The 18,314-nt window shown below is 37.3% G+C and overlaps 1 protein-coding gene across 1 annotated transcript in view; it reads left to right on the top strand.

The window, feature by feature from the left end:
• Positions 1-18,314, top strand: part of LOC115443701 (transcription factor SOX-21) — a 56,297-nt gene that overhangs the window by 23,983 nt on the left and 14,000 nt on the right. Inside the window, exon 3 of the mRNA XM_030169220.2 lies at positions 8,185-8,379. Coding sequence (XP_030025080.1) covers positions 8,185-8,379 — 195 coding nt within the window. The remainder of the gene's footprint in view (positions 1-8,184; positions 8,380-18,314) is intronic.

An 18,314-nucleotide genomic window follows, 5' to 3' on the forward strand; every position in this document is an offset into this window, starting at 1 on the left:
TAAAAAATTGTGTGTATTCTTTGTGAATTATCGCTTGCTTTAACGGTGAAGGAAAACATCGTGAGGAAACCTGCACACCTGAGAAGTTCTCTATAGGAATTTTTAAGGTGTGTGAAGTCTACCAATCCGCACTAGGCCAGCGTGATCGACTAAGGCCTAATCCCTCTCAATAGTAGAGGAGGCTCGTGTCCAGCAGTGGAACAGTATATAATACAGGGCTGATATTGTTATTATTTGTAGAATTGATGTCACTGTATTTAAGTGAACCTGCCTTTATTGATCTTCAATTTGTATAGAATCGGAGCAACTAAGTTACTTTAGTATATTGCAGCTCTTGGCTTAGTTTAGCAGCCAACAGTATGACTCAATCCTGAGGTCTATATTGATCAGATCATGATAGAAAACCCGCAGTCTATCAGGACCGAGAAACAAACATTCCACACTCCACATCCTATCACTAAACCAAGCCAACTTCCTCGCAAAATACTTTCGTAATTCTTATTTTAGCGCAAACTATAGCGCACAAGCGTTTCTATTTAGTTTGTGTTTTTCATTAGACGGTCTTTACACCGCATTGCGTTTCACAACTACGCAAAGGTTGTGTAACACGAACGTCGCGAATTGCACCTTATGTCTAGTCGTCTTCTTATTTCAGTGGGTTAGTAGGGCCAGTTTCAGTTCTTGATTTATTTCTAAAAAGCTATGATGTAGCACTTTGTGTTGAGGTTTATCATGTAGCAAATACATTGTGTTACCAACGATTCTTAAGACGTTATAGGGCCAGTTTCAGTTCTTGAATTGTTTATTTCTAAAAAGCTTTGGTGTAGCATTTTGTTTGTGTTGCCAATTGATTGTTAATAGCACGTTATATTTCTAAGTGCTGTATGCTCCTTCTTATCCCGGAAATCTAAACCCAATTGGAGGAACAACAGTTAGCATTCTATTACTATAAAATGCACAAAGGCTAGCGCCAGTCTTCGACACGGTATCACTAATAGCATCACTAAGAATAGAGCCAGTTCGATTTGGACATAAAACTCCTGCTGTTTTCACTCACAAAGATTTACCTTTTTACATGTTTTTATCAAACATTGTCTATTAATTGTTATGTACACCGCTGTGGGAAACCAGAAAAAGAAAACTTCAAGCAAAAAATAAATCAGTGTATGTCAGTCGTTGAAATTCAATGAGAAGTTCTTTTTACGCGAGTTCACGGTTGATCCGCGAATAATTGATTACAATAGTTAAAAACGTCCACTTGTACTAAATCAGTGTGAGGATAGCGTAACGATCTATTAACTCCGGTGACCTCAGTGAAAACACTTGCATTTTATATTGTTGTTGTATGGTATTAGCCAGCATGTCCCAATTTTGGGCAAGGCCTCACCAATCCTTCCATGAATCACGATCCTGTACAGTGAACCAGTTTTTTTTTAATGATTACATTTCATCCCGCCATCTCCTTGGTCAACTTCAAAGCCTACGAGCAGTGTCAGGGCTCCACCAGGTAGCTAAACTCCTCAGGCATTCGACTGACGTGACCAGCCCAAGTCCATTTGAGTTTAGCGGCTTTCTGAGCTACATCGGATTTTTATATTTGAGATGCCATTTTTAACCTGGTCTACTATACCACTGAGAATTAGAAGGAAGGTTAATTAGACATTTCACAGCGGTTAGTCAACTAACGCTAATATAGATAAATTTATGGTTTATAATGTAGAGATCTGGAATAGAGACAACATCTGCAATCTGTGATTGAAGAAAGCTTTAGACCGCTTGCGACACGATCGTTTGGAAATCTTTGGGGCAGGTCTATATTCAGCAGTGGGCATCCTGCCTGATCATGAAGTATTTAGTTACTTGTAAAGCTTATGAAAGATTTTTTAAGGTATTTGTCCGTCAAAAAGCCTTTGTTAAGATTAGATTCATCATTAAATAATTATGTATATTACCTAAGCTAAATGAAAACAGAATTTTATGATGTCTAACTAAAATAGTAATGCCCAGCGCAATTACTAGAATTACTTGTGCGGAACTAGGTCGACTAAACACCGAGTAATATAGATATCCGATGAACATTATATTCTTGACTAATAAGGTTTATGGTTGCGGGAGTTCGTCTGGGATTTAGTATCATTTTATCTATATTTATTGCCAAGCAACAGTGTAGTCAAGTTTGAAGAATCCGTTAGTGTCTTTATTCGGATTTATTAAAATGACTGTCTCGTAACAAATTATCGGATCTCTTTCTTTTGGATGGTGTTCGTTTTTCTACATCCAAATAAAGTAGGTTTCAATGTAACCATTAACTGTAATAAGACAGAATCCACTAAACTCGTTATTAGAATACAATTCACGTCAATAAACTCAAATTTGTATTCGATTCACCACCATTTTCCACAAACAATAACCCTTCAAACCCATCGGCGACTATCAAAAAAAATCTATTAACAAATTTAATAAAATCATGACCTAAATAACGTTTCTTGCCGTTTCAATTTTACGGACGAAAGGGTGGCGGGCGTTCCTTCACCGTGAGCCTTTGTGCGACGCCCCCACCCTAGCCTGCAGGGGGGAGGCGGGGGCCTAGCGCACCCTAACTCACCCCCCCGCACCATTGTCGCACGGCACACAAGCTTTCAGAGTAATGAAGAGCATTTTCGTCCGATTCTAAACACAAAGGAGGTTTTAATACAAGGCAGAGAGGAAACTTCTTTGTTGGAGTCAGTATTGTGCCTAACATGTGTGTTTCGTGTGCTGTTGTTTTTTTGTTATTGTCGTCGACAATGGCTGTTATACGAGTTGTCTTTAAATGTGTGAGCCGAGTTTTGGATATGCGCGGTATGTGTTTATTGCATATGAACTTGTGTGCATGCGAGTGTGACAAATGCTCGATATTCGTATTGCGTCTATTGCTAGTTGCTGTCAAAGTCAATCGCTTCCCTAAGCATTGTTTCTGTTCTATGAGCGAAAATTTGCTCAGCTCAGTGCTCGGGGATATGATTAGACCAGTATTCTTGTTTTAATTTAGCTAAAGGTTCAGTCCTGTTTAATTGTTCTACTATTGGATTAAACATTGCCCTTCTGTGTTTGCTTGATTTGGGATAGTAGATATTACATAATTTTGAAATGTTTGTGGAAAGTACCTTCATTATTTTTACTCAGCATTTTTATCATCCAGATAATCCATTACAAAGCTACATGATGCTCATTTGATTACTATTTATTTGATAGCATAGTTGATAGCATAACTTTCGTATTTAGTCGTTATATTTTAGAAATAGCATATACCTGGAAACATGGCACGGTTAATATGAGTAATTTTCAAAAGATGACCGTTGTAACTCATATTTCCTATAACAATTTTCAACAAAAACCGCATAAAATGGCAACCAAACCTACTTACGCGTCTGTTGCATTGTTCAGGCACAGCGCCATTGTTTCACACGTAACTGTAGGAAATAATTATTTTGTAGTGGCAACACTGTGACACGTGTCCCTTTTGTGCTGGCAATCTTATTGTTAATTATAGTTAGTGGCAACCACGGGGGCAGATGCAGGCCCCGAGGCGTGCCCGGTCTTAAGTTGATCTTAACGGACAATGGTGGAATGTTCCTTTTTTAAATTTAAAATGAATAGAATTGACATGGTAAGGAATTTAATTGTAATTTGCATTATATTAAGGTCTATTTCACAATGTTCAAATAAATATTATTTGTTAATTATGGTATTATACGGCCAATGTAAGCAGTACTTGTTTGATTAGTATTTATTCGGGGCCTTGGAATTCTTTTATTTTGTTGACTTATACTTTATCATATACTCTTATGCAGTGACTTGAAACTAGCAAACACAACAACCTTTAAGAAAATACAGAAGCGTAAATACTTAACAATTGCGACTACAGGACGCATTATCAATGCCATTTAGAACGTGTTGCGTATATATTAACATCACAATTAGGCTTTGCATTGTCGCTTAGGACAATACGAAGGAAAGATCTTAGCGACAGTTCCCGGTCCCTTCATATAGTAGCTGGCTGAAAAACGCGGCGGGTGGAAACACGCTCGTTTAAAAAAAGAATAGCTTTTTTATGACTATATACTTTTAACAATTATGTTGGTTATAAAGTTTAAAATATATTTCAATATTCTTCCTAACCTATTACCATTATGAATGCTATAAAAAATATTTGCTATCCGTAACTGCATGTACTAGTCAATGGATTTGGATAAATGTGGCTAAACATTGGCATATACATAGACTAAATCGTGTATTTACATGTTAATTCCCATCTCAAAGAATGCGAGACTCATTTAGGAAAAGGACATTAACGCTGACATCTACAATGTTTTAATTATACCGTTTCCAAAAACGCTGCGTTTCCCAACCGCCAGTGCAGTTAAGACGACAGCCGCAAACAAGGATCGCTGGAAAGCGGCTAATATTTGCAATACTATTGTTTTAGAAACCATTGTCACGCATATACGTTTGTTTTGTACTTCACTTCGTTCGCATGCAAATATATTGTACTTGATTGTTAATTATAGTTTTAAAGACACTTTAAAGTGCGTAGATGTTTGTAATACAACTGGCAAGCAACTTGATGGTAAACGCCATCTATGGACTAGCTAATAGAAATACAATCCAATTTCGCATTACCAATGATCGTTTAGTAATATCTCCATGAGTTCCAATTAAATGATACACTGCCCAATACACTAATTAGAGCGTAACATTTGGATTATGAAATATGTCCTAAATACCTAAATATGAAACTCGAAAACAGCTCTTTGCACAAATAAATAAAGCTATGGTACCTAGTAATGGCGAAAGGTCAATGCAAGCCGATTTCTGGCGGCTTCTTTTTTGTCATATATGTAAGTAAACTATTTAAATAAATTATTTATAAATAATTCATATTTACAGTGGGCTAAAATCTACTTCTAATTAGTATTAGTACCTATATTTGTGTCAGATTCCGTTTCAGAAATATTCACCCATCACCACCGTTACCTAGGCAGACGTTCACAGACAAAATGATGATATCCAGTTAACTAATTGATATTAAATAGCAAAGTTTTACGGAAATCAAATCTCTTCTCAATTAGTTTCTAAGTAATAGCCGAGTAACAGCGCGTGAAGCGGATGAGTCCTTGCTAGTGTTGCCCAAATTCAGTCTTGGTCTTGCAGTCTTGGTCTTGTTCTTGCGTTTTTGCAAGACCAAGACCAAGAACAAGACCGCGTATTTTTAGCAAGACCAAGACCAAGACTGACCGTGCAAGACTTGAGCAAGAACAAGACATAGCCTGCAAGACTCTTGCGTCTTGCAGCTAGGACTTAGCGCTATTTCACTGAGTAGTTAGGTGTAACAGTTCGGTGTATAGGTAGGTACGCTTAGGAATTCTATGAGACGCAAAAAACTGTATCAAAGAATATGAAAAACTGGACCTATGCGCATTACGACTAATACCATAAACATAGCGAATAAAAAATATCCGAGTTGGAGGAGTACCTGAGAAAACCAAGAACTGCCAGCTCGGAAGACATTTTAGATTGGTGGAGGACGCATGAGACAGAGTATCCGATTTTATCGAAAATGGCCCGTGATTTTCTCTCAATACCTGCAACTTCAGTACCTGCTGAGAGGTTATTTTCTAAAGCATCATTAGTAATTAGAAAACATAGAAATAGGTTAAGTGATGAGTCAGCCAGATGGTTACTTTGTATTAATTCTTGGTCAAAGAAATTGATATAAAGTATCATAACCTAATGATAAAGCTGTTGATTAGTGTTGTATTTTATTTTTTATTCAAATAAATGATAAATCGTAAAACTCTTTTATTAAATTTCTTATAAGTTGAAGGTTCAATCTCTTTCTAGACAGATAAGTATTGTTCTTTAAAAATACAGTCAAGTTATTGTAATTAATTTGTTTTTTTTACATGTTTTAGCAAATGTAAGCTTATAAATCATAAATGTTTATTAAGAAACAGTTACTTCCATGGAAAACGACATATAGGTCAGTTGATTTTTCGAATTTCTTATCAAATCTTCAGTTATTTATTAATCTGCTTGATCTTTACTATGGCTATGTTAATTCAAGCTCACAATGTTCCAATTCTAATACGTTTTTCTAAGATTTAAAGTAAACTTTAATAAATAGTAATAGACTAATAGGTAATTGCAAGACTTGCAAGACTCTTGCTGCAAGACCAAGACCAAGACCAAGACTGGGAGCGCAAGACCAAGACCAAGACCAAGATCAGGTGTATTGGCGCAAGACCAAGACCAAGACTGGCTAAGTCTCGTCTTGTTCTTGCATTTGGGCAACACTAGTCCTTGCGATCCCGCAGCCCCGCTCCCGAGGGACCTTCCAAGCGTTTTACAGTCTAGAATTAAATTTAGTTTAGTTCTGGTTCAATACTGCACGATTTTTGAGATCACTGTGTTTTGTATAACAATTATTATAAAATAAAGTGCAATTAGGAATTTTCGAGGGTGTGAAGTCTACCAATCCGCACTAGGCCAGCGTGATGGATTAAGGCTTAATCCCTTTTAGTAGAGGAGGCCCGTGCCCAACAATGGGACAGTAATACAGGGCTGATAATATTATTATTATTATAAAGTGCAAATTCCCGACTAAGGTCAAATAATATATTGTTAGAAACTGAAGCGATATCGATAAATATGGCTAGTACTGACTACAGAAATACTTCACCAACCAACCGACCGGCACGACTGTCATGATTAACTGCCTTGGTTTGTTAAATGCTCAGTGTTTTATAACAAAACAGTGTCACAAGTACCCTCACAAACATATTTTAATTCTAATAATAATATATTTGCGTATTTTTTAAGGAATACAGATGCCCCTAGTACGTACGAGCAATGTTATAACCATGATTTGATAGCTACAGTGAACAATATGCGGTTTTCAAATAATACCACAATATACGCAAACTTCTCAATACTTCTCTTTCAAGCTTTGAATTTATAGACTCCACCATTGATAAGAAATAGCCCGGCTTTCTCGGCTGTTACTTTTATATCATTTACGTAATATTCATTCAGCGAAATCCACAATACGAACAATGAGTATAGGCACAATTGTAAACTCCACAATCGAACTTCGCTGGATTCCGATACTATGGGTGATCGACCCGCGTAACTTTAAACAAATTCATAAGTTCAATGGTTTAGTTAACCTTTATAAATAGACTGAGCCTGTGACAAAGATTGGTTATTATTATTCTCATTTCACTGTGTAAAATCGATTCAATTAATACATAAAATTTTCGTACGTTAAAGTTCCACCCAGACTCTCGTCGATCTTTGTTTTTGTCACGAAAAAGATACTGATTAGAGAGCGGGCGGATGTTTCTGAAGGTATAATGGAACAATAATCCAGTGTACCTATTATAGCTAAGCACACGATCCTATCATTCCAGCCGACAAAAGGCGAAATATTCACCCTCACAGTATCGACAGAATAATGAGGAACCGGGAAAAACTTCTGTTGCGGAATGAAAAGCGCAAATTCGTCATTAGGCGGCGCTTTCCGCCATTGTTCGCGCCGTCTCTGTCTGCCTTGCGGCGGCCGCTGCGGGTGCGAGCGAGACACGGCATGGTCCTCCGAGCCGGATTGTTCCTTTCTATGTTAGCGACATTGTTTTCGCTTTTATACCCGTCTGAATTGGGATTGTCTTGTCTGTTTGAATGGACGGTGGCGCCCCTCCACGGTGGATGAATACAACATTCTATAAATGGGGGGAAACAAAGGGTTGGTCTCTTGAATCGAGCTGGGAGACAGGTCGTTCGTGCCTTCGATTATATTGTATCGATTGAATGCCATTGTCGGTACTATGAACGATGGTCGGGGCAAATTACTTTTCAGTTTTTGTTATTTGCCATGTTCTAGTTGTGCCTTATGGATCGGCTTTGATTTTAGTTATTATGCTTTATAACCGTGTACTATTAACTTAATTTAACATTATTTATTAGGTTTATGACCAAGATACATTTATTGATGCTGATATGGTGCCTATTTTTGAGCCATTACTCCTGTGGGATCACTCTGTGAAACTTCTTTAGAATAAAAACGGAGAAAGGGCTCGAATATCCATGAACCAAAATCCTATGCATATTTAGTACGTTTAATAACAATAAACACTTCTACCCCAGGTGCGGAATGGAAACTTCTAACAGAAGACGAGAAGCGGCCGTTCATAGACGAGGCCAAGCGACTCCGGGCCATGCACATGAAGGAGCACCCCGACTACAAGTACCGGCCGCGGAGGAAACCCAAGACCCTGAGGAAGGAAGGGTATCCGTACTCCATTCCCTACCCCAGCGTGCCGATGGATGCTTTGAGAGCTGGTAAGTGTCGTTATTTAAATGTTTCCATTTTTAACACTCAAGACCCTAAATAATTCATGCTTAGCTGGTTAGGCAGAACGCAACGCATTCCAATGCAGAATTTATAACCTTTAACGTAGACTGAGTGGAGCACATTTAGCTCGAAATAACATTATGAAGTTAGCAAAATAATTGTTATTTCCATAACAAGTTTTGAACCTAAAACAAATCGAATTTTGTAGTATGGTGACCCAAAATTAAATTATCAATAAAAAGACCAAATTCCAAACTCCAGACGCGTTCGGTGCATATCAACGCATCGTATAGGTAATTGTAACAAAGCTAATAAACCGCCATTTTACGGCACGTAATGATGGTTTCCCGCGCAAACGGCCGACATTTTGTTGTCACTGCGACAAGATGGCGGATTAGTCTGCAATTAGTTACGAATTGATGTATAAAAAACGTTATACATTGTTGCTAATGACGAGATTGTGAGCGAATGCATTATTATAGTCGTTTAAACAAATGGCGCCTTTCATCTCTATATTGTTGGCATCATGGGTTGTAACCTTAAGATAAAAGCTTTATAAGCAAGCTGAGTTAATTATGGCCTATGTCTTTGATATTGCCTCTATTCTCTAAAATACAAACTTAATTATTTTTGTTATATCATTAAACATAATCATGGTTTTACGTGCAGCCTGCTAAAGCCAGTAGTGTTGTTGAAATAGATAGGTAAGGTCAGGGGACCCTCGGATCGATGGACAGCTTTGATCACCGTATAGGTAAATAGGGGAATTTTGGACTCTTACCTATACAGCTATCGATGCTGTTCTTGAATAGAACGCCCGTAATTGCAAAAAGACGGATTCGCCCCTATAGACGGAATTTAACTGACCTTAAGTACACATATAACACACAGCCAAATTTATACACAGATCCTTACTCCATCCTAAAATATGTCTTATATCTTGATATTGTATCAAACAGGGACTTCGTAACCCACAAATCTTACATTATAAAGATACTGCATTTTGTAAGCTATAATAAACTAATTCTGTCGTGGTTATCGAGAGGGCGAAAAGTCAAAGTCTGATTATTTATTACTGGTTTGGAATGAATTAGACGAACTTTTTTCCTATCTAGGATCAACTACGTAAATTATAAATACATTTTCTTATTTGATAAACAGCAGTAAGAACGATAAGATAATCTAGTTAACCATGTAATAAAGCAGAACCGCCTTTTTTGAATTCCCTCTCGATTACCACAACAGAATTGTAGGCCGTACACCATTTTGTTAATAACCTTGCTCAGACCAACTTACATTTCGTAGTCATTAACCACTGCAAATACTTACTCTTTTTACCTATATATTTTATATTTAAAAATATTTCCTATGAAACAGTAAACCCGTCACAATCATAACCGATAACAATTCCATCCGAAAATTTAACCATGCCGATAGTGAATGGGCGGACAAAAATAGCCGGCGGACACAATGGGCCGGCTGTATCGGACGTTATCGTCCTATTCATTCGATGTCATCGATTCCGCTGAACGTATTGAGTTACACAATTGTGATGCCGCGTTTGGGGACGCCAGTGTTTTAGGCGAGTGGGGAATTAACGAGTCTGAATAAGGTAATGCTTAAATACAACTAAAAGCTATAAGTGTTCAAACGGTGGTGATGGGAATGGTGCATCCGGTTATGCCCAGTGTTTAATTTAGTAAACTGAATTTATTCGTTTTTTAATTATTGTTCAGAGACGCTACTAGAGCGCCTACAATTCGCCGCGAATATAGTATATTTTTGTTGGTGGTAAGATATATTTGCCTTACGGTCGTCGGGCCGTAAGGCAACGGTTACCCGAACATAAACGCTCAGTCGCCCCCTAAGAAGGCTGGGCGGTAGTAATAAGGAACTTTCTCCGCGACAACAAAACAAAAAGGATATATTTGATATCCGCCCGAATAGCGACCGCTATACACAAGGTGTTAAAACCCGCCATAGTGGCCCATGTGTGTCGTGTTCCGGGATCAGCCTGTGTATATTCGGTTCCAATAGGCCGGCATAACTGTGTCCGCTGTCGAGGTGTAATCATCTTTCATCAGTCTATTGGACTCCACTCCACTTACCATCAGGTGCAGAGGGGTCAATTTGGGGGGTTAGTACATTAATTACACTGTAATTAACTTTTATCCTTCATGCATCCAACAAGAAAATGTAAAGCTCTTTATAAAAATACAAATCCACTACAGATATATTTAATTAAATTCATCTATAGATTATACTCATTGTATTCTATATAGCTAAAAAGAGCTAGTAGCTCGTACTAATACACAAGCACGTACTAAACGAGGCATTGATTCGGTCACTCGCTCTACTTCAAAAAAAACCGAACGCCTAAGTCACGTTTTTTTCTCGTGACGCCTAAAATAAAACAGTGCGACGTAAATTTTTACACGTAATGTGTACACAAAAACCGGCTTTGGGCAATCGATATTGGGTACATAATGTAATGGTGCGCGTTATGTAGGTATTTCATTTGGGAAATTATGTTGGTATGTAAGTCGGGTAAACATTTTTGTCCGGGCTTGATAGTGACGTGTTTTGCCTGATGCTATGGTATTAATGAACCAATCATTTGAGTAGGATCTTGAGTAGACGTTTAAGGAACTATTTAATAAGCAAATCTTGAGCTGTCAGTTAAGAGACAGTCAGCTGAGTCTACGATGTTAAAAAAATCTGAGTTTAAAATCCGTCATACGCTACGTCCTAACATATTGATGTTGTTAATATCTATTTATAAAATAGCGCTGATATTAAGATGCTGAGGTCTCGGCTGATATCTATTATCTGTAGCATTAATTAATATAGCCCTAAAAGTCCATCAGCAATTGAATTTCATGTGAGATACGCTGACTGTCTTGGACTTGCCTACTTGTCTTACGCTTAGAATTATTCATCACAACAGATCGGTGTCGCGATATAATTTTTGATCTAACCCATCTCAATTAAAAAAAAACACGAGCTAAACTCGTTAACCATCGCACACTTAAAAACCATTTCCCTTTCGCATTCACCCGCAAAGACAAAAGCATTATACACAAAACTAAAGCGAAACATTCCCCCCGTAAATTCAGAACGATTGCTACATAACCAGGAATACAGGCCCATTACAATTCTTACATTACTTCATACAAGTTGCGCGTAAAGCAGTGCACACATCGCCGACAATGGCATGCAGCGCTCACAACAGCGCTCGCATAAGGGATTGTGCGCACGCCGAGCGCACACAAAAGATTCCAAATATGAAAAGCGAAAATGGAGCGCATAGTTTAAACCTTCTTGGCTGCTTTTGACAGTTGACAGTTTTCACTGTCAAAGTGACAATGGGGCTTAGTTTGAGGGTGCGTTGGATTTCCGCGCCCGCGTGTCGACTGACATGCGATTAAAATTATTGAAAGTTTTTTAATGTTCGCTAAGGGGTTGGTTTCTTTCGGGCTTTTGGATTGTGCGGGTTCTTGTGTGGCTCGAGTCGGTACATGCGTTGTTGAATTATATATTGTGTTCCATTTTCCTCGTAAATTGAATTAATAATGTAATAATTATGAGTGTTTTCCCAATTGTAATCAATTACTGGTGATGACTTGGTTTTAAGTCGTATTCATGTACCTTTGTTCATAGCAATGAATTGATAAGTAAATATTATATAGTCTCAAACTGTTGTTAACCAACTGCATCTCTGTCGCTTATGAGTGAGATTACAGAAGGGTCAATTGGCTCCCAACCTGATATTTTTAATTGGCCTCAAGTCGCAACCAATATTACTGTCTACAGGTCAGTGAAATTACAGAAGGGTCAATTGGCTCCCAATCTCGATGTTTTTAATGGACCCAGTCGCAACCAAGATTGCTGTCTACAATATCTATGATCCATTAAACAATTTTGCTACATAAAAAGACCAGTTGATCAACTATCAATATGGATTCCACACCGTGTCCTAACCAGTCACATGAAAGCATATGTAATAACATCAAATCCGTAAGCGACATGTGTAAACCGACGTCAAAATTCGCAACATAAATTAAAATCGGCCAAACCGAATTGAATGAAGCGTGAAAGTATTAAAAGACGTCGCTCGGCTAAACGTGGGCGGGGTTGCGCGTGTGGCGACCCTTAAATAAGGGTACCGACACACCAACATAGCTTTTAAGTTAATTGCCGCCGCAAATAAGCTGGGGTGAATAATTACAAGTGCTTTTGGGATTTGTACTATATTAACTATGTTTTCTTTAATTAATCTCGTTTTTGGTGCGGTAAAGGCGGGTTCGTGTTTTTGATTTCTGTTTTAATGTTATTAAGGTGTAAGGTGAATGTATGTACGGCGGTGGCATACTAATTGGTTGGATTACAACATATATTAATTTTAAATAATTGTACTGTTTTGGAAACGTCTCGTGTTAATATAGTGGTTGTAAACACGGAATAATATATGAAAATATTGAATTCACAAGTTTACGACTTTTCTATATCTATACATATCATAAAACTAAGTCCCCAAAAGCTGTCTGTATGTGATCGATTTTCTCAAAATCCACTGAACGGATTTTTGTTTAGTTATTACTAAAAGATAATGCAATTCTTGAGGAAGGATTAGGTTAATAATACATTACGGTTTTATGTAAATTGACTGAAATATAACGATTACTGTTGAAGAGGTCGCGCGGTTGTAAAAAATCTCGTGGGTCGATATTAACGCGGGAAAAACTTTGTAACACACTGAAATCCACGCGGGCGAAGCCGCGGGCGCAGCTAGTATAGTCATACGCATAACAACAAATGCAATAAATAAACCCTTACACATTCTAACTCTACAATCTAACTTAATCCATTAAACGCTTAATAGAACATCCGAAAACCGCTCAATCCAAGGAAATTTACAACATGGTGAAAATTAAAAAAAACGCGGAAAATGAAGTGAAAGCGCTGTGAAAACGGGCGTCGGGCACGCGACTCGCACGCGTTAGGCCGTCGGCACACTCGTAAGGGCGAGGGCACACGCGCGACTCCGCCTACTAAGGGCAATTTGTACCAAATTGATGGTTACGAAATATTTTGGCGTTTGAGGTCATTGGCAGTGATTTGTGGTGTAATTTGTGGGAACAGCTCCCATCAATGTCTTTATTTGTATCGTATTAGGAGCCACACTAGGTTCAGATAGAGAACTGTTAATAAATACCTACATTTGTTTATTATTACTCTTATTATGTGTTTTTAAACTTCTTTTTATTATGCACCTATCTACGTCCTCTCTACACTACCCTAAGGTTGACTGGGAGAGGATGGTCATCGCATTAAGTCTGCCTCTATACAATGTGTACAAAAGTGTAAAAAAAAAAACAATTTTCAAATATTTGTATTGTATTCGGTGATCAACAGATCTGCACATAATGTTAAATTGAAAATAAGGTATTTTTTGTTAGCATACTTTCATTCCTAACCTAAGACTTTTAAGCCTGTAAATGTTAAGGATACAAGGTCCGTTATTTTTCGACATTATTACCAAATTATCATTATATTATTGATTAGTTATGGAAAATCTGTCTCATAATACGATCGGTTCATACGGTTGTATCAAATGCCTAGAAATAAAGAGTTATATTAGCCTGTTTGGAAGCAAACTCGTAGTCAATAAACCTACGAATAAACATCAAACTCCGACCCAAAATCCCGAATTATATTTTGTGGACCATACAAATCCTAAATTAACAAAATCTTTAGACAATGCAGCGTTACATATGTTTGTAAAACGACAATGCCAATGTTTGTCGAACACATTCCAATATATTGTCCAACATAATTTATGTTGGATCCACATTGTCCGCACCACAAAGCCGCGACAGTGGATTTTGTGAAACAAATGTTTGATTTTGATTGGGCCATTGTATTGTCATTAAAATGTGTTCCATTTTGGATTTTAATGGGTCAACTCGTGTCGAATATGTATTGAATAAAATTGGGTTTCATAATGGAGCGGGTCTTTCAGGCAATTACAGTGAGAGAAAGTAATGTTTATTTTTAGTTATCTTTCGTACGACGCGCAATCTTTGATCGAGGCATACATTGTATTTATATAATTAAATTAAAGATATCTAATCGTTAGCAATCGTTAAATTTGTTACAAGTAGATCTGCGTGTTATTGAACCATACCGATCCTGAAAAAGTTTTTTTTTTTACTTTGAATGACGAGACGAGCTTGCCGTTCGCCTGATGGTAAGCTATACCGTTCTTAAATAGTACAAACAACATTTAACCTTAAATTACAAAGTATTGTCTATATTCCACTGCGCTCACCATCCTAAGACATGTTAAGTCTTTATGTCCAGTCCAAGTTACACTGGATACATTTTCTAGTTCCTGGAAACTAAAATCGATAGATATTGTAGTATCACTTGCATGGAGATATGTCTCAAGCTGGTCTTACGTAAGATGCTCGTAGCTGCGTCAATAGGTGAACTGTGAAGTGACCTCTCCACAATTCTGTATGGCTTGAAACCGAAGACACCCTAGCTCGCCCTTTAGTGTTCAATAAATCTATTCGATACCATTTGTGTACAGGCGCCAAGCTGCAGTGGGCAAGCAGTGTTATAGTCATTGATATATAGTAGTGAACATCTTAAAACTTCAACTAATCTATACTAATATAAAGCTGAAGATTTGTTTGTTTGATCGCGGTAATCTCAGGTACTATTAAATCCCTTTTGAATTTTTAACTAATACCAAGTTATCTTATTCCTATGTGCTGTAGGCTACTTTTTATTCCGGAAAGTCTTTCTCACGCGGGCGAATCCGCGGACCAAAGCTGTATTTAATGTTATATCAAACAGTGCACAATAGCTTAAAAGTTACTAAATACTTTTATTACATTTTATAGTTTGGAAAGACATGTATTCATTCGCCTACATTTTTCACTATTGTATTGTGCCTTGAGAATTAATTCAATAGCTTGCCCAAATTAATACAGGTGTACATAGCCAGTTTATAACGCCACTGTTGTTTTATTATCTATCTATATTCTCATTGTTACGGTTATAAAACACTGATAAAAATAATTCTTCAAACAATTGTATTATTATGATTTCTTATGTTTACGCGAAAGTTAGACATTTAAATTAAACTAATTTTCGGATTCGGATTATTTCGGATATAAAAAACCGCGATAGAATCCGAAAATTAGTTTAATTTCAATTGTATTATTAGCTTTATTTTACAGAATATTTATCATTCACCTCGTATGTGAAAGAACATGTGTTATTTACATATCTGACAATGTTCATACGCACTCCATTGGCAAATTAAGTGTGCGTCACATGGCTTGTTGCCATAAACGAACGTATAGAATAATTAATTAAAATTCGCGAATACATTACCAACCGTTCATTAAAGAGTTTTTTTTACTAAACACATTTGTTGACAAGGTTTCAAGAGATATTAGCGTCTGTCCATTTCGCAATGAAATCAGGCTTCAGGAGCCGTTCAAGTAATACGTAACGCAATTTTGTAAATTTAACTGTAACGTTTCCCTGTACGCCCCATTCCCCTCCAAAAGTTATGTAACTAAAGCGAATTTTTTTTTGGAATATCCACAACTATTTTACGCCTAATACCGGAAAGACGCTAAAATACCTTTGTTATTGTTTTAAAATAAAAAAACAATGTTACATAGCGGTTTGTACGAGCCCCCTCCCGCCCATGTTACGTATCGTAACGTTTTACTAGACCCTCGCTCCCCCGAATTGCGTTACGTAATACTTGAACGGCCCCTCAACATGGCTACAAAGCGCCATCTTAAAACAAAGCCAACATAGTAAAAAGCTAACAAACGTCCCAAATTCTAACACGAGAGCTAACGTATTGTGCAAACATGACGAAACGTTGGAAATGTGACTATGTATTAACAACTGTAACACATGTTTATAAAGCCTCGCATCCATGGGCTGATGCGCAACTTGTTGTGCAACAGTAACAGTATGTTATACATAATTATCTGTACTAATATTATAAAGGGGAAAAGTTTGTTTGTAGGTTTGTAGGGGCTAATCTCTGAAACTACTGAAAGGATTAATTATTTTTTTTTATTAAAGAGAACCTATATGCTAGACTATAGACATTATTCGGGAAAAACGTTCACGCGGGCGGAGCCGTGTCTAGATAGCTATAAATTGCAAAATTGCTTTGTATTTTCTCCCATCATATTAAGTGATAGGTGGTTTTAAGGACAAGGGCTATAAATTAATAGTTATTTAAAAAAAACACATAATTTAATGGTATGCAGTACATTAACGAAGTGTTAGCTCTTGTTCCATTAATATAAACTAAAAAACATTGCGTTTAAAAATATCGCGCTACAAATACAACACAATGTGAACGCGGCTTTACTCCATTGTTTTGCAATCGACCATACATAAACGTAACATTGTACCCTCTAGTCAAACTGTATTAATTTGTTATGCAAATTCATTCGAAACAATCGATTGTGGAGTTTAAAAGACGATTCGCGTGTACAAAACTGTTCCAACATGTTTTTAAACGTTATTTGTATAGCCATTAAGGTTGCTAATTGACGTATGTACGTGTATGTATATTATTTACGTTTTAATTTGTTTGTATTGTACCTAATTTTCAAGTTCGTGTCGTTTCGTTTGTTTTAACGCCATCTATCGGCTGGGGTGCAAAACTATTGTTTGTTTTTGCATTAATAGGCCTACATTATTTAACAGGGTGTCGATTGCAATGTTTACCGAAGTCTCATTGCTGAGTGGGTCTCTGCAGGCATGCATTTTTACCTAATTTTCTATAGTTTCTTGGCTAGATTTAGGAGATAGTGTAGGTTCAAGGCAGTTCTGCACCATTTACTTCATGTCTCGGGGTGGACACACTGCAGGTCGAATTTTCGTCGTAAAATATCTTGTGTCATCTTGTAACCTACCATAAATTTATAAAGCATGTCGAAAATACCCCAAAAAGCGATTAGCACAAGGACCCTTACTAATCCATACAATAATCCAATAAATTGCTTATTCACGATTAGCATATTACGTACCAGCAGTTTGTTACCGAACGGAAGTGACCAATCGCGTGCGCCGCCGGAAGCCCCACCCCCCGCCAAACTGTTTCCGGTCACGTGACGTCATTTACATGACAGTTGATCGCGGGACGCCGGCGAGAGCGGACGTGCGGAGCGAAAATATTTTTGGTTTATGGCATTAGGAAATGACTTTTAGTTTATATTCTTCCTTTATACGTCCAATAGAGCTTTGTCATATATTTTGGCAGATAATATATCACAATGACAACGAGAAATGCATTAAGGTCATGAGTAACTTTCGTGGTGATATATACAGATGAAACTATCTATTATTACATGTTTGGAATGATTAGTAGTTTACATTTCAATAATTCGAACTAACAGATCTCATTTAATACTAGCCTTTTCAATGCCTTCTATTTATATCCCTTATGTAATTAATGACATTTCTAGACCATAACATAAGAATCATAGTTTAAAAAACCACTAAGAAACACAATACAATTTTGATTATATTAAAACAAAAACAGCGACATTTCCAACAAGCCACAGGTTAACTAGAGTTCAGCCATAAAAACCATGACGGCAACACAGATAAGTTCAATTCCGTATAAAAACCATCAGCGTACAAACAAAACGGTGTGATTTGCACAAACTGTGGCTAATCTATCAATTTAACTACGGTTTGTTAGGTCCGCCGGTTAGGGCGCAAATTTCGCTCGTCATTTGTTTGGCATCGGGTCGCCGTGAACGATTCTGTATCGTTTGGGAGTAGTGTTTAGTTTTGTCTGATGCTTTGTGTGGGAGAGGAAGATCAACTGGGTATTTTTTCATTGCAGAAAGTATTTGGGAAAATG

Source organism: Manduca sexta, chromosome 23, assembly GCF_014839805.1.
Source record: "Manduca sexta isolate Smith_Timp_Sample1 chromosome 23, JHU_Msex_v1.0, whole genome shotgun sequence".
NCBI classification, from domain to species: domain Eukaryota; kingdom Metazoa; phylum Arthropoda; class Insecta; order Lepidoptera; family Sphingidae; genus Manduca; species Manduca sexta.